Source organism: Piliocolobus tephrosceles, chromosome 15 (assembly GCF_002776525.5).
Source record: "Piliocolobus tephrosceles isolate RC106 chromosome 15, ASM277652v3, whole genome shotgun sequence".
Classification (NCBI taxonomy): Eukaryota; Metazoa; Chordata; class Mammalia; order Primates; family Cercopithecidae; genus Piliocolobus; species Piliocolobus tephrosceles.
In genome coordinates, this window is record NC_045448.1 from 87126033 (window position 1) to 87144376 (window position 18344).

Consider the following 18344-nt stretch of genomic DNA (forward strand, 5'->3'; position numbering starts at 1 on the left):
TGGTCATTTGGGTTATTGAAGTATTTTTGGATGCTTCTCCCATCCCGCTTTCCAGCTTAAAATGTGGGCTGTGTACTTAGACTTCTGGAAGCTGGCATTTATACACATAAACTAAACTTGGCCTTGACCACAACCCATCCTTGGTTGGTGCCACTGTGTTCTGGTTATGTTTTTATCAGCACTTCATTCACATACTAATTTTTGTGTTTGTGAATGAGAACCTTAGGCATATTCATGTTTCCAAAAATGAACAAAAGGATCTTTTGTAGGGATAGTGACAGGTGGTTTTCCTGTGTTTCGTTTTGTATATAAATGTGTGTTCTAAGAGTCATGAGTGGGAGGTGCTTGTGCATGGCTCCTTGTACAAGAAAGTAACTGTATTTGAACATCCGATTGCCAGTCAGCTATCTCCAGGAAAAGATGATGAAGGCTTGTCTTTGAGGTGCGGCTCACACACGCCCCTCTAGCAACTATGCTGCTAGTGACAGAGACGTATGACATTTGCATTTGGTTGTTAGCTCAGGCAGTTTGGCACACACTTGATACGACCAGGCTGTGATGATTGGCGCAGGGGTACGGACCTCAGCTGAGTCATGGGAGCTGAATGTATGTGTTTCTCTTTTGTCCTGCGTGTGGCAGGCTAATGGGGAGCACTTACATGAGACTGTTGCCTCAATCTGAGCCTGCTCTTCATAACAGAATTCTAAGACAGACTGAACCCCTGCCATATTTTAAGAGAAGGAAACAGCATTGTTCTGTTCCATGCCTCTTTTCCAGCTGTGCACAGGATGGATTCCCTCCCTAGGACAGTGGTGATCCTCTACAAGAGGACAAATACAGTTGGAGTATCCCTTTTCCAAAATGCTTGAGACCAGAAGTGTATGGGGTTTTAGATTTTGGAGCATTTTTGGATTAGGAATATTCAACCTGTACCAGCAAATCTTGACATTGGCAGCGTATCAGATTTACCTGTGAAAATTGCAGTATAGATTCGTTTGGGGAGTTTAAGCACCTGTGATGATTCTCATGTACATGCACGGCTGGGAGCTAGTAGAGCCCACAGATGTGTGTCTTTGGGAGTTTACAGTGTGGTTAAGAAAAGGGCATTTAGTCTCTGATTACAGAGGGATGACAGCTATAGTATCTGATTGCCTTGTTTTTCTAATAGTATTCATAATCTTTTTCCTATCTTGAGCAGGAAAATGTTGGGACTTTTCAGGAAGCATAATAAGATCCCTAGGTAAGTTGAAATCAACCAGCTCTCTTTGAGTACGGCCTAGAAGTAGCCACATTTGGAATTTCTTCACCAGCCTTAGCCACCACATTTGGGCACTCTTCTGTTAGGCAAGCATACCGTCAACTCCCTACTATCCAGGGTGTCCTGAGGCAAGCAGTTTTTTATCTGTGCTCATGGATCACCATGAGCTACACAGAATAGATCATCATGAAGTCATATTGAATGAATGTTGATAATCCCTTTGGCCCTTTAGACTTTCCAACCTCACTGGAAACAAAATAAATGTTAGACTTCATCTAATTTTGTCTCCAGAAGTACTGTTGGGAATTCTATTACTGAATTTACACTGGATCTTGCCTATAAATGTTTTACTAAAGAGGCTGGAGAAAGTTCACACTTTGCCTTTCTTTTACAGAAATGAGTTGCTGAATGAGTTTATGGACCATGCAAAAGCATCTAACAGCCCTTCCCAGGCCATTGAAGTAGTAGAGCTGGCAAGTGCCTTCAGCTTACCTAGTTGTGAGGGCCTCACCCAGAGAGTAATGACTGATTTTGCAATCAACCAGCAACAAAAGTAAGTGGGTCACCACGAAGGAAAGTTTGTAAAATGGTGCAGACCTTTCGTCCATCTGCCCATTCAAAATGTTCATAGCTTTCTATCCCCCGTATTTCCTTGCAGAAGGTCAGAATGTAGTAATTTAATGATGATTTCATTTGTCATGCAAGTCAGGAAGGCCTATAGATTTGACTGTTAGAATCTTTTTGTTCCTAATATACTTTAATGCAGCTGCAGGGTCCCTTTTTCTGCTTTCAAAACTGATAGGCTATAGGTGAGTGTCAGAGACACCAAGAACCCCAGCACCCAATTGAATTGCAGTGTAATCCTCCATTTTCTTTTCTTAACAGGGAAGCCCTAGGTAACCTAACTGCACTGACCAGTGACAGTGATACTGACAGCAGCAGTGACAGCGACAGTGACACCAGTGAAGGCAAATGAAAGTGGAGATTCAGGAGCAGCAATGGCCTCACCATAGCTGCTGGAATCACACCTGAGAACTAAGATATGCTAATATTTAACACTGTTACAAAGAAGACAAGATAAAGATTTGGTGAATTTGTTACCGTGAGGCACAGTCAGTACACAGCCGACTTATGTAGATTTAAGCTCCTAATTTGCTACTTAATAACCATCTATTAATGCACTGTTAAAGGTTTAGCATTTAAGTAGCAACATTGCGGTTTTCAGACACATGGTGAGGTCCATGGCTCTTGTCATCAGGATAAGCCTGCACACCTACAGTGTCAGTGAGCTGACCTCATGCTGCTGTCCTCGTGCGATTGGCATCTCCCTGCTGCTGGACTTCTGCCTTTGTTGGCCTGATGTGCTGCTGTGAGGCTGGTCCTTCATCTTAGAAAGGTGTTCATGCAGTTCTATCACAGTTGGGGTTGGGTCAATAGTTTCCCAAATTTCAGGATATTTCGATGTCAGAAATAAGCCTCTTAGGAATGACTAAAAAAGATAATGGCAGTTTAGGCTGCACAACTGGTAAAATGACTGTAAATAAATGTTGTAATTAATGTACACGTTTGCATTTCTGTTAACATAGCCATTGCCATAGTTTTCTAACTTGAACAGCCATGTATGTTTCATGTCTCCCTTTCTTTTTGTCTATAGCTGGTACCTATTTTAGTGGTTGAAATGAGAGCTAGTGATGACAAGGATGTGGAATGTATTCTTGACATCATTGTGTTATTGCTGGTAATCAAGTTGGTAACGACTACTTCTAGCAGCTCTTACCACTGTGACTTAAATGGTCCTGGAAGGCAGTAAGTGGAGGTTTGCAGCATTCCTGCCTTCATGAGGGCTTCCCCCACCAGCCACTTTGCACATACCTGGCTTGCAGATTTACTTAGGTACCCCGTGAGTTGTCCACACGAGCAGCTTCATCTTTACCTTGCCAGAGTTGACAATTATGGGATGTTCTAGTGTACTAATACTTGTGTTCCCATCTGTCTGCCATCCTCTGAAGGCCAGGACCCAGTCACACATCCTTAGAAACCAAAGTATGGTTTGTGCTTTCTCTTAGGATGTCACATCTTAAGGCATTTAATTGAAGGAATCCCCCCTAACCCCCGAAAAAAAAAGCTGATATAGTAACTAGCTACTTAAGCATCCATGGGTATTACTGCGTATCAAAGCAGATTTGTAGGACAGAGAGGAAATTAGCCTCCAGTCTTGGTTTACAGCTTCCAAGGAGAACCTGGCCACCTGAAAGGTTAACTCAGTCCCTTCCTGTCTCTGGTTCATCAGCACCTGCAGATGCCTGACTCCTGTTAGCCTTACTATTCGATACAGTCCTTAGATTCATGGTATGCGTTTCCCTATCCAGGCGCCAATTCTGAATCCCCATGTTGCTCTGCAGCTAGAGTTGATAGGAGAAAATCCATCTGGGAAGATGGCCCATGAATTTGTAGTGGACTTTTCAAAATGAGTGATTTGTTAGCTTGGTACTTTTAAGTTTGTGGTACAGATACTCCAAACCCATACTCTGAGCAATTAACTGCCTTGAACTCAGAAAAATTAAGGCCTCACAGGGTAAGTCTCCATTCTCTGTAAATGCTTATTTTATCATAGTCTTTAGTCTCTACTATCAGTAAAATGTTTTATTTGGGTGTGGTGACTCACACCTGTAATCAGCACTTTGGGAGGCAGAGGCAGGAGGATCACTTAGGTCCAGGAGTTTGAGACCAGCCTGGGCAACATAGTGAGACACCAGCTCTACAAAAATAAAAAGCCAGACTGGCAGTATGCACCTGTGTCCCAGCTAATTGGGAGGGTGAGATGGGAGGATTGTTTGAGCCTAGGAGAGGGAGGTTGCAGTGAACCGTGATCGCACCAGTGCACTCCAGCCTGGGCAACAGAGCAAGCCCCTGTCTTAGAGAAACCAGTAGTTTGGAAGAGCAAATTGGGCCAAGTGTGGTGGCTCATGCCTGTAATCCCAGCACTTCGGGTGCCAATGTGGATTGCCTGAGCCCAGGAGTTTGAGACCAGCCTGGGTAACAGACCCCCCTCCCTACAAAAGATTTTAACAATTAGTTGGGCGTAGTGGTGCATGCCTGTAATCCCAGCTCTCTGGAGACTGAGGTGGTGGGATTGTTTGAGCCTGGGAGGCTGAGGCTGTAGTAGCCATGATTGCACCACTGCATTCCAGCCTGGTTGACGGAGTGACCCTTGTCTCCAAGGAAAAAAAAGCAAATGGGATTAAGGACTCTCATGGAATGGGGAGGGGAAAGGGAGTCTTAATATATGTGGAATAAACTTGCTCAGTGTTGTTGCCACAGAGTTACATTACCAATGTGTAGAAGTCAGAAACTGGACTTCTAGTTTGGTTCAACCTTTGAGGATTTGAGGATTGTCTTAAAATTATAGCCATTCAAGAGGTTGGATGGCACTCAAAGATTCTACATATCTACAATCAAACTCAAATCTAGCACCTAGGTCTTAGTAAATGCTTAATGAATGCCACCAACTCTGCAAAGTATTCATTCGTTGGTTTTGAGACTTTAGTCACGTTGCTACTACAAGTAGGGCATATGACCTCTTAAGAAACAACTTCGAGAAGTCCTTACGTAACCACAGTAAAGCAGACCCTCCCCTTTGAGCAACCTCAAAGCAAAAGAAACCAAACAAAACCCCTAGTGAGCTGCTGTATAAACACTATGCCAGGCACTAGGCTTAGAGGAAAAGATGTCAGATTGTACTGTCACTGGCTATGTACCTATAGTGTCTAAGATAGGGTAGCCTTTGTCTTTCAAACTGCATTGCAATATAGATCTGTGCATAGATATATGCATTAAGTGTAGCAAATTGTGATGTAAATTTTTTACTGCTGGTCATGGTCAAAAAGTAAGATATGCTATGAAATTGAGTCACTAGGAGCATGGATGTATAAGGCAGGTTTTATAGAACCGTTTAGATTCAACATTAATGGTGGAGTGGCATTTTACTAAAAAAATCGGCATATTTGGTTTGGGTGCTGTAAGGCAATTTGCTAGGACATGGGATCATCAGATTACACAGAATGTAGGCAGTGAACAAGTCTTCATCCTGGCCCAGAAAATAGCCTATTAAAAAATGCTGTCCGGGCCAGGCACAGTGGCTCATGCCTGTAATCCCAGCACTTCGGGAGGGTGAGGCTGGAGGATCGCCTGAGTTCAAGACCAGCCTGATCAACCTAGTGAGAACCCATCTCAAAAAAAAGAAAATGTCCAGCTGTGGACTTTCAGGATTCAGTACTGCTGGGGATCAAGCCCAAGAACGTTTTTCAGAGCTCTGATTTACGATGCTTGAAAAGTAAGTGTCCGAGAGGAATAAAGGTCATGACAGAATTTACTCCCAGGACAATCTAAGTTCTGCACAAGTACCCGTGGTGTCTGTTCCCACAACAATGGCCCCTTCACAAGCTCTTGCCTCACAACCCCTGCAGAAGCCCTTCAACAAACCTACTCCTCAGGTGGGTAAGAGTTGCAGTGGGCAGGTGACCCTCCTTCTTCCTGCCCCCATCCTTTGCTTCCTCAAGCTCCCCGCCAATCTCAGGGCCCATGGATACATCAATGGGAAGGAAGCCAGGGGAGAATAGACCTATAGTATAACAGGGGTGTGGTGACCACTGGACCTGATGAAGAGAATCTGCCTGACATTTAATAAGCCTTTTTATTTCCCTTCTGCGTTAAATCAAATGATCTGTTCTGCACTGAGCCAAGCAAGTTACTTTAAAACTGGTGGCACAACTCATTTGGGACTTGGAGACTGCTTTTATCCAGAACCTGTTAAGAGAGCAGGGGATTTAAATACAAAGGAATACGAAGGTAGTGTGCCTTAAAGACTAAGATTAGGTGTTAGTTTGTTACATTATTAATTTTGAAATATTAACATGAAAATGTTCAATCAGGATGCATGAGTTTTAAAATGTTGAACACTGTCCTACATCAGTGAGGAGGGAGGCAAGATAATTTCAGACTAAAACAGATTGAGGATGAAACCAAGACAGAAGTGATGATTTGGCTTTTTATGATTTTTGCTGTGGCAGTAGCAGTCGCGTGACTTTTCACTTGCAGTACAAATCAAAGGTTGAAGTGAAGCCAACCTGCCCTAATGGCTCAGGGCTATATCCACCTCCCAGATAACCCTGGCCCTTGGGACTCCATCTCCTTGAAGTAGCACTGAGAACCCAAGAAGAGGCTCCGCTGCTTTTTGCACATAGTTACATCTCAGGAAGATTTTTAAGCACGAGAAAGGAAAATAAAGGCCTGGCCAAGCAGGGTCCCCTTTTCAGTATCATCTTGGTTCCTACAATCAAGGAGGTGGGTGTGTTGGCTGGTAAAGGAACTACTAAGATTCAGAAGCCTGTAGTCTTCATTATTTTGATTTACAGGTTAAAGTAAACCACTCGGCTGGGCGCGGTGGCTCACACCTATAATCCCAGCACTTGGGAGACTGGGGTGGGCAGATCATGAAGTCGGGAGTTCGAGACCAGCCTGGCCAACACAGTGAAACCCCATCTCTACTAAAAGCACAAAAAAATTAGCTGGGTGTGGTGGTGGGCAACTGTAATCCCAGCTGCTCGGGAGGCTGAGGCAGGAGAATCGCTTGAACCTGGGAGGCAGAGGTTGCAGTGAGCAGAGATTGTGCCACTGCACTCCAGCCCGGGTAACAGTACGAGACTCTGTCTCAAAAAATAATAATAAAAAATAAACCACTCAGTATTGCTTCTTTATTTCGGGGTTCCAAGATAAACTTAGATTTTCTTATAATCTATAATATTTTACATTGTCTCATACAAGTAAAATAGAAATTATAAGCATTTCTAGTATGACAAATAGGGAAGTTTAGCTTTACAAGTAATGTATTTTGCAATTTTGTGCCATTCCAAAAGGGAAGACTGAATTTAGAACAGTCCTATTATCTTCTAATAAAAACAGTATCCCCCAGGTAGGTGTGCACAGAGTGCCTCTGCCTTTGAGATTAAGGGCATTAATCTCAGGAAGGAATACAAAGCATGTGTTCCAATCAGAAACTAGATGTATTTTGCTGAATTAAATAAATCCACTTAGGAGGGAATACAAGGACTACTGACAACATTAACACATTAAGCCAAAGGTGGACCAATATATCCCCAAAGCAAAGGACAAGGCCAGTGCCATACAGACACTAGAATGTAATTACCCAAATGCAAGGGCTGGCATACACCTACAGATGCAGAACCTGTCCCCTTTGTGATTGCAGATGTGTTGCTCAGAAAAAAGTGCCTCCTCAATTTCTTTGTGAACACACAATCCCCAACAAAAAGTTGTAACTCTGAAGAAAGTTGACAATATTTTTATGTAGAGATGGTGGTCTTCATGGAGTAAAAGAATTTGTTAGTGCTTATGCAGTATGACAATTGTACTAATCTTTAGAAAGGTGAACTGAGAAAGTTCTCTGGGTTTTACAGCAATCTACATCAAATACACAACAAAACCATTTAATCTCTTCTTTAAGATTTCAGGCTCCCCATCCCCACTTTGAAGGGATTCAGAGCCTGGGTACTAGGAAGAACTAAGCTCCGTTACCAGTGTTTTAGAACTGGGAGCTGTGACCCATACAGGGCCGCTGAATTAACTTGTGGGCAGACCAACATTTTAATAAGTCACTAGAACGATATATCTCCAATTACAGATACATTGGCACTTTGGCTTGTATATTACTCTTTTGAGACTGAGCAGCAGGAATCAATTCACCAAAACCTTCAAAGCCAAAAAGCAGGCTGTGGACTTCTGGTGACGCAATTCACAGCCTGGAAACTGTGCCAGAAGTTCCTACTTTTCTGCTGTTGTTGTTTCTCCAGGAAATTTTCTGTATGTACAACAAACTATAATTTTGTTTGTTTGTTTTGCTCTTGTTGCCCAGGCTGGAGTGTGATGGTGCAATCTTGACTCACTGCAACCTCCACCTCCCGGGTTCAAGCGATTCTTCTGCCTCAGCCTCCCAAGTAGCTGGGATTACAACAGGCATGTGCCACCACACCCGGCTTAATTGTGTATTTTTAGTAGAGACGGGTTTCTCCATGTTGGTCAGGCTGATCTCGAACTCCCAACCTCAGGTGATCCACCCGCCTTAGCCTCCCAAAATGCTGGGATTACAGGTGTGAGCCACTGCACCCGGCCAGAAATGCACTTTTTGAAAACGGATAAGATACTCAGTTTTCATCTTGTTGCTTTATTCAGTTTGCTCCAAGGGCAAAATCAACAGTAGTAGAGATCACAAACATTATTTTGAATGGCCTCACAAGCCTCATCAGTAAAACCTGAAAAAACAGAAAAATGTTACACAAGTTGCAAAGAAAGCACTCCTGGAGTTCACTGACATGATAGCAAATGGAAAGAATATAAATGCAACAGGTGTTAACATTTACAACAGTACTTGTAAACCTGCTCATTTCTAGACAATTCTGGGACCCTTGTTGCAAACCCTTCATCTATCACTGCTGATTTCCTTTGACATGAAATACGACTTTACAAAAATCTTCCTAGACCTTACTCTGGCTGCACTTGAGTGGTTCCTATTCCTACGGCGCTGGCATACGCTGTCAGGATTTCCACTATCTGTTTCGTTTCTAGGGTCATTCGGGCTTCCTTCAGCCAGTCCTGTGCCACTCGTCTGGATTCCCCCTTCAGCTGATTGACAAACTTTGCTGCTAGCTCCAGATCACCATGCTCAATGCAATAGGAAGCATATGACAGTAATTTAAATGTGTTTATATCCTCAGGGCAGAGCTCCGGGGGCGGCTTCAGTTGCTGAGGCGGGAATAGGAGCAGGGACTGTAGGTAGGAGAGGAAGTACTGGTACAAGCTATTTCTGGTTTCATCAATCATTGCTACCCTTCGGGCCAGTTTTTGAACAGCATAGAAACGGGCTCTAAGGGTCTCTTCACTGTACACCCCACGGGTCAGGGACTCTGGAGGGATAGCTGCGGTTAAAGCTTGGGTAAATTCGTTATCAGAACAGTTGGCTTTGATGGCCTCAACTGCACTACCCAGCGGGATAGTAGGTGTTTCTGCAGATGAGGTCTTCATGCTGTACTTTAACGCCTCCACTGAAAGCCAGAGTTGGTGGGCTTTTCTAGCTTCCTCTTCAGCAACTGCATGACCTACAAAGAAAAAAAGGCAAAGCCAAACATTTTTCTCTCCATCTGATGACATACACCCACAGAACTGATGCACATTCAACAAGCTACATCTACACATGTGGAAGATGAGGCCAGAAAGAGTTTCTTACAACCCCACCCCCACCACTTATTTCTGGTGTATTTTCCTAGCTGGCCTCTCAGGCAGTAAGGCATGAAATGATTTTATGGGGACTTGTTTTCACTAAAGTCATGGAGAAAACAGGGAGGATATACATGCACAAGCACAACTAAGTCTCCCTTCCCTCTTCCTGTGACACCCAGGACAATGCTAGGTCAAAGAGTACACAAGTCATTCACATCTGCATGCTATCTAATCCACATATTTTTACCTTTAATAGCTGAGAAAGAAACATACTATTTAAATTAGGCTAAGACTTATGCTAAGGCCATCAGAAATTTTCTGCAAAAAAAATGAGAGACTTCAGGGCCAGGCACAACAGCTAACACCTGTAATCCCAGCACTTTGGGAGGCCAAGGTGGGTGGATCACTTGTGGTCAGGAGTTCAGGACTAGCCTGGCCAAGATGGTGAAACCCCGCGTCTACTAAAAATACAAAACCTGGCCGGGCGCGGTGGCTCAAGCCTGTAATCCCAACATTTTGGGAGGCCGAGACGGGTGGATGACGAGGTCAGGAGATCGAGACCATCCTGGCTAACACGGTGAAACCCCGTCTCTACTAAAACAAAAAATTAGCTGGGCGAGGTGGCGGGCGCCTGTAGTCCCAGCTACTCGGGAGGCTGAGGCAGGAGAATGGCGTAAACCCGGGAGGCGGAGCTTGCAGTGAACTGAGATCCGGCCACTGCACTCCAGCCTGGGCGACAGAGCGAGACTCCGTCTCAAAAAAAAAAAAAAAAAGGTACAAAACGTTGCCAGGCATGGTGGCACGCACCTGTATCCCCAGCTACTCAGGAGGCTGAGGCAGGAGAATCGCTTGAACCCAGGAGGCAGAGGCTGCAGTGAGTCGAGATCACACCACTGCACTCTACCCTGGGCAACAGAGCAAGACTGTCTCAAAAAAAAAAGAAAAAAAAAAAAGAAATGGGAGACTTCAAATGAACTTAACAGACTACTGGATCTTGAAATTCCATGAGTATGGAATTTATTTTTATTGTTATGTGACAAAAAAAGATTCCACAACATCCTAAAAAACCCATTTTATTAACACCCTCATGGTCAGGACATTTCTCTTTCAATGTGGCACATGGAGGCCTCAGCATAAATACTGTCCATTTGGTAGTTGGACTTGGCAAATCATTTCCTCCAGATAACCCACCAGGCCTGCAGAAGGCAAGCATGGGACCACACTGACCCCTAGCCCTTACCACCCAGGCATATGAGACATAGCCAAAGGGTACTGGGTAAATAGCCTTGTAAATGGTGATTTTGTGTTTGTCATAAAATGTGATTTTGTGTTTGTATAAAATTTCTAGTTATATAGATTTTGCCATTACTTTTAATGGCAAAAACTGCAATTAAGTAGAGTGATTAGTATTTTTATGTCCTGATGTCAATACATGTACCCCATTTTCCCTATAAAATTATTTTAATAAATTATGCTGAGGGAAATTATCTGTAAGATAACATAGCTTATGCTTACTCTGAACAGCCTGTTCGATTCCTCTGAGTCTGGCATAGGCAGTGTTTATATCCAGTGTAAAGTTGTCAACTTGCTCTTGACTGAGACGACGAAACTGTAATTCTTGTTCAGAGAGTTTCTCAGACAGGTTCTGAAATAAAACAAAAATAGTTCCAGAAAAAAGTGATACTCAATGCATGTCACGTAACTGTGTAATCTTCCAGCAACTACTTGCTGAAGCAAAGAAGGCCTTACAGTTGGCACGAAATTCCTACATTTTGTGTAAAGAAAGTTTCCAAAATGTCTGACTCATATTTGATGCATATATATATATACATTTTCTTTTCTTTTTTTTTTTTTTTTGAGACAGAATCTTGCTCTATTGCCAGGCTGGAGTGCAGTGGTGCAATCTCGACTCACTGCAACCTCCACCTCCGGGGTTCAAGCGATTCTACTGCCTCAGCCTTCCAAGTATCTGGGATTACAGGCACGCGCCACCATGCCCAGCTAATTTTTGTATTTTTAGTAGAGACGGGTTTCACCATGGCCAGGATGGTCTCGATCTCTTGACCTCGTAATCCACCCGCCTCGGCCTACCAAAAAGTTGGGATTACAGGCGTGAGCCACCATGCCCAGCTGATGTATATAATTCTTTACAAATTTACGGATGGAACCTAATATTAGAGGAAGCATACCAAGAGAAGAGAGAAGGCTGTTAAAGTCAGAAACAAACTGCCAACTGTATTTTATTTTTGAGACAGCATCTTGCTCTGTCACCCAGGCTGGAGTGCAGTGGCACAACCTCAGCTCACTGCAACCTCCACCTCCCAGATTCAAACGATTCTCATGTCTCAGCCTCCAGAGCAGCTGGGATTACAGGCATGCACCACCATGCCCAGCTAATTTTTGTATTTTTAATAGAAACAGGGTTTCGCCATGTTGGTCAGGCTGGTCTCGAACTCTTGGCCTCAAGCAATCCACCTGCCTCAGCCTCCCCAATTGCTGGGATTATAGGTGTGAGCCACTGTGCTCAGCCACAAATTGTCAGCCTTAGAAAGTAAAGTAGCTGTACTGCAAACCTAAAAGTAATAATTAAATTCTATTCCAATAACATGTATTTAAGAGCTTATCCATTAATTTTTCTCAGAAAAATATCTATCAAATAGAATTTAAAATACCTTTTCATATTGACATACATTGCGATTCTCTGGAAGATTTTACTTAGAAAACCTCAATATCTTCTTGCAAGACAAAGTAACAAGTTAATATTACTGTAAATGAATTCTTGAACAGAAATTATAATTACGGGCATCCTGATAATTTACTGGGATTTCAAAACCTAACATCTCTGGGAAATTACCTCAGTTATAAAAATCTAAGCACTACCACGCCATCTATAGGAGGAAGATGCACATGTCAAACATTACCGTCTGCATTCCTGAAATCCCCTTTACCAACTCTCCTTAAAGCTCTGAAGATTCCAAATGACTAGAATATATATTTTAAAAACACATCTGATCATGAACACACAGGTACACCATTATGTAAAAAGAAGCAGTTTTGTAGACATACAAGGAGATTTCCAATTCTTTGACATCCTCAGAGTACATTAAAAGGAAAGGAGAGTCTGTTAATCCTGTCAGGAAGAGGGGAGTAGGGCTGAAGGGAGTCCAGGTCCTCACCTGCTCAAATTCAGACTTCAGTTCCTGTTCTTGTACCCTAAGGACATCTCGCAAGTGATCAGTGTGGGCAGCTGCCTGTCGGCGAAGCTGGGTTCTCATTTCATTCTCCATGGCATCTCTGACTTCCTCTATCTGTGAAACCAAACATAATAATTATTAGTTTTCAATTCTCCACATATACTTTTAGGAAAACAGAAAGCCCACTATCAACCATGACAACAGCGGCTTCCATATCCTGAACCCCTCTAATGTGCTGGGCATGTGTACACTTCTACTTCTTATATGAAACAGAAAGCTAAACCCTGGAAGGTGACTCAAACAAGATCACACAGCTGTGGCAAAAAACAGATTTCCAACAAAGGTCTCTATCACCCCCAAATTTGTGGTTTTTTCCACATCACCAGGCTGCCTCTCATATAAAACACTCACTTCCTGAATCACATGCTCCTCTGAGAAATAACTAAATCCAGGATATGAAGAAAAGTAACTATACACTTGGGATCAAGCGTAGCTTTACTACAATCATCTGTGTGACCTTGGGGAAATGATGTATCTTCTCAAATCTCCGCTTTCTCATCCGTGAGTAATAATACCTACTTGGAAGAATCATTAAGAAAATTAGTAAGTATCTGGGAGTTATTGAACACAGTTTCTTCTAAACAAAGAAAACTACTTATTTTTAAATGAATTTAAATTCAACATGGGCCAAATAAAACAAAAAATATACCTCGCCTAACAAATAGCCGTAAGTCACTTTACAATTACTTAACACTGATTACCTGAAATTCAGAACTTATTTTTTCTCAGAAACAATATAATAAATCAATGAATCCATTCAGTCAGTGCGTAAGTATTTATGAAGTGCTAGCCCTGTATTCCAGGCAGTGCCTACTATCTGTATGGATCCAATGGTGCTTAGGGCAGACGAACTTCTTGCTCTCACACAGTGTGTATCTCAATGGAGGCAGCAGACAGTAAACAAGTAAACAAAACAGACATGTCAGATTGTGACACATATTTCTACGTATGACTTTGAGCAGGCAAGGACCTGTTGTGAAGCATCAACACCCCTTCAACCTCCTTTTACCCTACCTTACATTTAAAATAAACAGGGCAACATAACAGAAAGTGATACAGAGGCTCTACTTTGGACTGAAGGGATAGGAAATCTCAGTCTTGCTAAGAAGGTGACATTTAGGCTTAAAACTTAAGCTTAGAGCTCAAGGTTTAAACAGAGAAGACAAAACAATGTACCAGGCAGAGAAAACATAAAGGTCCCAAGATGAAAGATATAGTCAAGGTACAGACAAAAAATACCAGGGTGCCTGGAGCAGTGAAACGGCTCACGGCATGCAGCGCTCAAGAAGCCTTTTGGCTTTTGGTTAAGAATTTGGAATTATATTAAATGAAATGGGTAGTCCATGGAGGATTTCCAGCAGTGTAGTTAGTGTCTGATTCGACTATGTTTTATTTGCCTGCGTAAACAGACACAGAAAGAAGGGTATGAAGAAAGGGGAAATTGGCTGGGCATGGTGGCTCACACCTGTAATCCCAGCACTTTGGTGTTTAAATTCCTTGGGGTAGGCCGTGCATGGTGCCTCATGCCTGTAATCCTGGCGCCGTGGGAGGCCGAGGCAGGTGGATCACTTGAGGTCAGGAGTTCAAGACCAGCCTGCCCAACATGGCAAAAGCCCATCTCTACTAAAAATACAAAAATTAGCCACGTGTGGTGGCATGCGTCTTTAAGTCTAGCTACTCAGGAGTCTGAGAGGCACGAGAATTGCTTGAACCTGGGAGGCAGAAGTCGCAATGAGCCAAGATTGCACTACTATACTCTACCCTGGGCCACAAAGACAGACTCTGTCTCCAAAAAAAAAAAAAAAAAATTGTGGAAGCTATTAAGATGACAGTTTGGGCTAAGGTGGTAGTAATAGAGTGGACAGATTTGGGATTTATGTTGGATGCAGAACTGGTAGGATCTGTGGGGCGACTGAATATGAATTGATGGAGGAACAATGAAGCATGATTTGGGCTTAAATAACAGTAGTTTGTTCAACTCTGTTTATTTAGAGAGAAAAAAGCTGAAGAGCTGGAAGACAAGTTGGAGAGAATAAAGAAATTTGTTTGGAACATGATAAGCATGAAATGACTACTGAAAATCCAACTGGAGATACCAGGTAGGCTGCTGGATAGGAACCTGAAGCCAAGGCAGACGTCAGAGCTGGAGATAGAAATTTATCAGGTATAGATGGTATTTAAACTTCCAAGCCACGGGACTCAACAAGCTCAACAAGAACACTTAGAGACAGTTTAGATGGAGAAAAGGTTTCAGAACTAATGCCAGGCATGCCACTATTTGAGAGGCTGGGCAGAACAGGAGGTTAGGGAGTGGCCAGCAAGGCAGGAGAAAGGCCAGAAGAGTACGGCGTCAGGGAGCCTAGGGAAGAAATAGTTTCAAGAAGGAGGGAGTGGCCAATAGTACTGCTAAGAAGACACAAAGGTGGGATGAGTAGTTAGGTTCCCAAATCAGCCTGTGGACACCTATTTGTGCCCAGATAGAGGGCTAAAGAAGGTATTTCACCTGATTTTTAACCACCAACCACTTAACAACACTAGCAGGGAAAAATATACTCAGACTCCAACAAAGATTCATTCAGCACTGCTTTAAGGGACAGAGGCCCAGCTCCACTGGAAAGATGAGCTAGATAATCCTGGATACCAGTAGCTTATTACCTTCTTACACTTCTGTATCTGCTCAACAAAAAGGAACTCTGCTTGATCACTCCTTTCCTAGAAGTTCTCATGAGGAGAATGAGGACCTAAGCTCCACTCTAAAGGTCAGTTAGCATGACTTATATTCAATATCCTAAAGCCAATGACTGTCAGTATTTTTTTTCTTTCTTTCTTTTTTTTTTGAGACAATCTTGCTCCATCGCTCAAGCTGGAGTCAGTGGCACAATCTCAGCTCACTGCAACCTCCACCTCCCTAGTTCAAATGGTTCTCCTGCCTCAGATTTTCGAGTAGCTGGGATTACAGGTGCGAGCCACCATGCCCAGCTAATTTTTCTATTTTTAGAAGAGACAGGGGTTTCACCATATTGGCCAGGCCAGTCTCAAACTCCTGACCAAAAGTGATCCACCCACCTCGGCCTCCCAAAGTGCTGGGATGACAAGCATGAACCACTGCACCCGGCCGAGCCAGTATTATTTCTAGAAGTAAACAATCAAGTTAGAGTCACTTTAAAATGTTAGGCAACAATTCTCATTTCTTTTACCTTTCTGTCCTGTTCAGCCTGTATTTCACTTCTGTGATGTTCTAATGCTTTTGCTACTGCAGAGTCAAATGCCCGCTTTTCTTCCAGCTTTTGTTTCTCCAAGGCTAATGTGATGTGCTGCTTTTCAGTGGCCTTCTGTTCTGCCAGCTCTCTGTTCAGCTGATCGATTCGACGGTGTGCATGAGCAATCAGGGAGTTCAGATCATCAGTAGAGAGCTTGTCAGCTAAGCAAAAGAACACGTTAAAATTCTAATGATGACACTGAAATTATACCTCATTACAAGGTAATCTGCATCAACTGACTGTAATTTAAGAGCAGTTAACAAACGTAAAACTTAGCTAACATGAAAAGAGATTTAGATTCCCCAGTTCAATCAGAAATTGGCTAGTGCCCAATAAGATATTTTCAGCCCCTGGCAAAATTCAGGTACCCTTCAGATAATCAGTTGTTTTCCAGGAACCCTCTTTTAATGTGAACTAATTATAAATAGACTTTCTACTTTACTGTAACTTTGTCTTTAAAGAAAAAACTCACATATACAATCACTTCTATATTTTCTTTCATCCATAACTATGATTAGTTACAACAGGCATCCAATTGAAGATTCTTTTCTGCTAAAACTAAAAATCAAATTCAAATTCTCTCAGACTTTTCCTTAAGTTTTTTTACTTTTCTTAAACACATATGATATAGATTAAACCCCAACAGAGCAACCAGAGCTGTCCATCAGAATCACTGCAAAGCTTTTTAAAATATGCCCAAAGATTCTCATCCAGGCTTAAACCAATGTTTGTGTTTCTTTTAAATCTCAATCCAAAAATGTACCAACACATACACAGATTAAGAATTATGGTTCCAGCCAGGCACGGTGGCTCATGCCCATAATCCCAGCACTTTGGGAGGCTGAACTGAGGTGGGCAGATGACCTGAGGTCAGGAGTTTGAGACCAGCCTGGCCAACCTGGTGAAACCCCGTCTCTACTAAAAATGCAAAACTTAGCTGGGCGTGATGGCCGGCACCTGTAATCCCAGCTACTCAGGAGGCTGAGGTAGGAGAATTGCTTGAACCCAGGAGACAGAGGTTGCAGCAAGCCGAAATCACGTCAGTGTACTCCAGCCTGGGAAACAGCAAGATTCCATCTCAAAAAAAAAAAAAAAAAAAAAAAAAAAGAGGGAGAGAATTATGGCTCCACTGACCAGATGCAGTGGTTGATGCCGATAATCCCAGCACTTTAAGAGGCCGAGATGGCTGGATCACCGTAGGCCAAGAGTTTGAGACCAGCCTGGCCATCATGGTAAAACTCTGACTCTACTAAAAATACAAAAATTAGCCAGGCGTGGGGGCACATGCCTGTAATCACAGCTACTCAGGAGGCTGAGGCACAAGAATTGCTTGAACCCAGGAGGCAGAGATTGCAGTGAAATGAAATTGTGCCACTGCACTCCAGCCTGGTGACAGAGCAAGACCTTGTCTCAAAAAAAAAAAAAAGAAAAAAAAAGAATTATGACTCCATCTCTTCTTAGTCTTTTGGCTAAGATGAAGTGAAGAATTATGGCTCCAACAGCAAAATATAGAATGTAGGAAAATCTATAAGACTAATGACTCAATTTCTTAATAAATACATTGAAAAGCAAAAAACAAAAAAGGGGCAAGAGATATACTGACTAAACTCAACACGTGGAATATCTTATGGGTATCAATTCGAATGAAAAACTGTAAAAACTCATTCTATGAAACAATAGGGGATATACCAACACTGAATGGACATTTGGTGACTAGGAAATTGTTAAGAAGTTTTGGGTGTGATAATAGTATGGTGATGTTTTTGAAACATACTCACAGTATTTACAAGTGAAAGAGTATGATATTTGAATCTGCTTCTATATAAGCTGAGGAGGAGTGGGAATAGATGAGACAAAACTGGTCATATGCTGATGGCTACAAAACTGAGTGATGGGTCCTGGAAGTTCCTTAGTTTTCTTCTTACTTTTTAATGTTTGAAATTCTCCAAAGTAATCAGTTACAATCCATACTACCTACACGCACGTGCACACACACACACGCACACACTTCACATCTATAAGATTCCAATCACTTGATGAAACATTTTTGTTCTTGAGAGCATTCGGATGCCAAAAATATCCAATTCAGATTTATCATGTGACATAATTCTACTTTATATCTATTTAGATGGCTTTGTGTAAGAAATCATAGGCACAACAAAAAGACTTTAGCCTTTTAATATCCAAAACAAAAGACTTTAAATGTGAAATATACACTCACCTAAGTCTGAAATACCTACAAAGGAAAAAATAGAACAGGTTGAAAAAAGAAAAAAAAAAGAA

The 18344-nt window shown here is 42.4% G+C and overlaps 2 protein-coding genes and 1 non-coding gene across 9 annotated transcripts in view; 2 read left to right on the forward strand and 1 right to left on the reverse strand.

Annotated features, from left to right (window-relative positions):
* The window catches only part of PTCD3 (pentatricopeptide repeat domain 3), a 34649-nt gene extending 28467 nt beyond the window's left edge, over positions 1–6182 (forward strand). For both annotated transcript variants that reach the window (XM_023224917.2, XM_023224918.2), the window contains 3 exons: positions 1199–1240; positions 1653–1811; positions 2144–6182. In XM_023224917.2, the coding sequence (XP_023080685.1) occupies positions 1199–1240; positions 1653–1811; positions 2144–2234 (292 nt within the window). In that variant the 3' untranslated portion in view covers positions 2235–6182. The remainder of the gene's footprint in view (positions 1–1198; positions 1241–1652; positions 1812–2143) is intronic.
* LOC111551156 lies at positions 550–686 on the forward strand. Its single transcript, XR_002734287.1, has one exon. It is a non-coding gene; the product is annotated as a small nucleolar RNA SNORD94 (small nucleolar RNA).
* Positions 6183–8475: 2293 nt separating the features above from the next.
* IMMT (inner membrane mitochondrial protein) overlaps positions 8476–18344 on the reverse strand; it is a 55794-nt gene continuing 45925 nt past the window's right edge. For all 6 annotated transcript variants that reach the window (XM_023224896.3, XM_023224901.3, XM_023224895.3 and 3 more), the window contains exons 11-15: positions 18283–18297; positions 15999–16222; positions 12724–12855; positions 11063–11192; positions 8476–9426 (exon numbers count right to left, since the gene is read on the reverse strand). In XM_023224896.3, coding sequence (XP_023080664.2) covers positions 8813–9426; positions 11063–11192; positions 12724–12855; positions 15999–16222; positions 18283–18297 — 1115 coding nt within the window. In that variant the 3' untranslated portion in view covers positions 8476–8812. The remainder of the gene's footprint in view (positions 9427–11062; positions 11193–12723; positions 12856–15998; positions 16223–18282; positions 18298–18344) is intronic.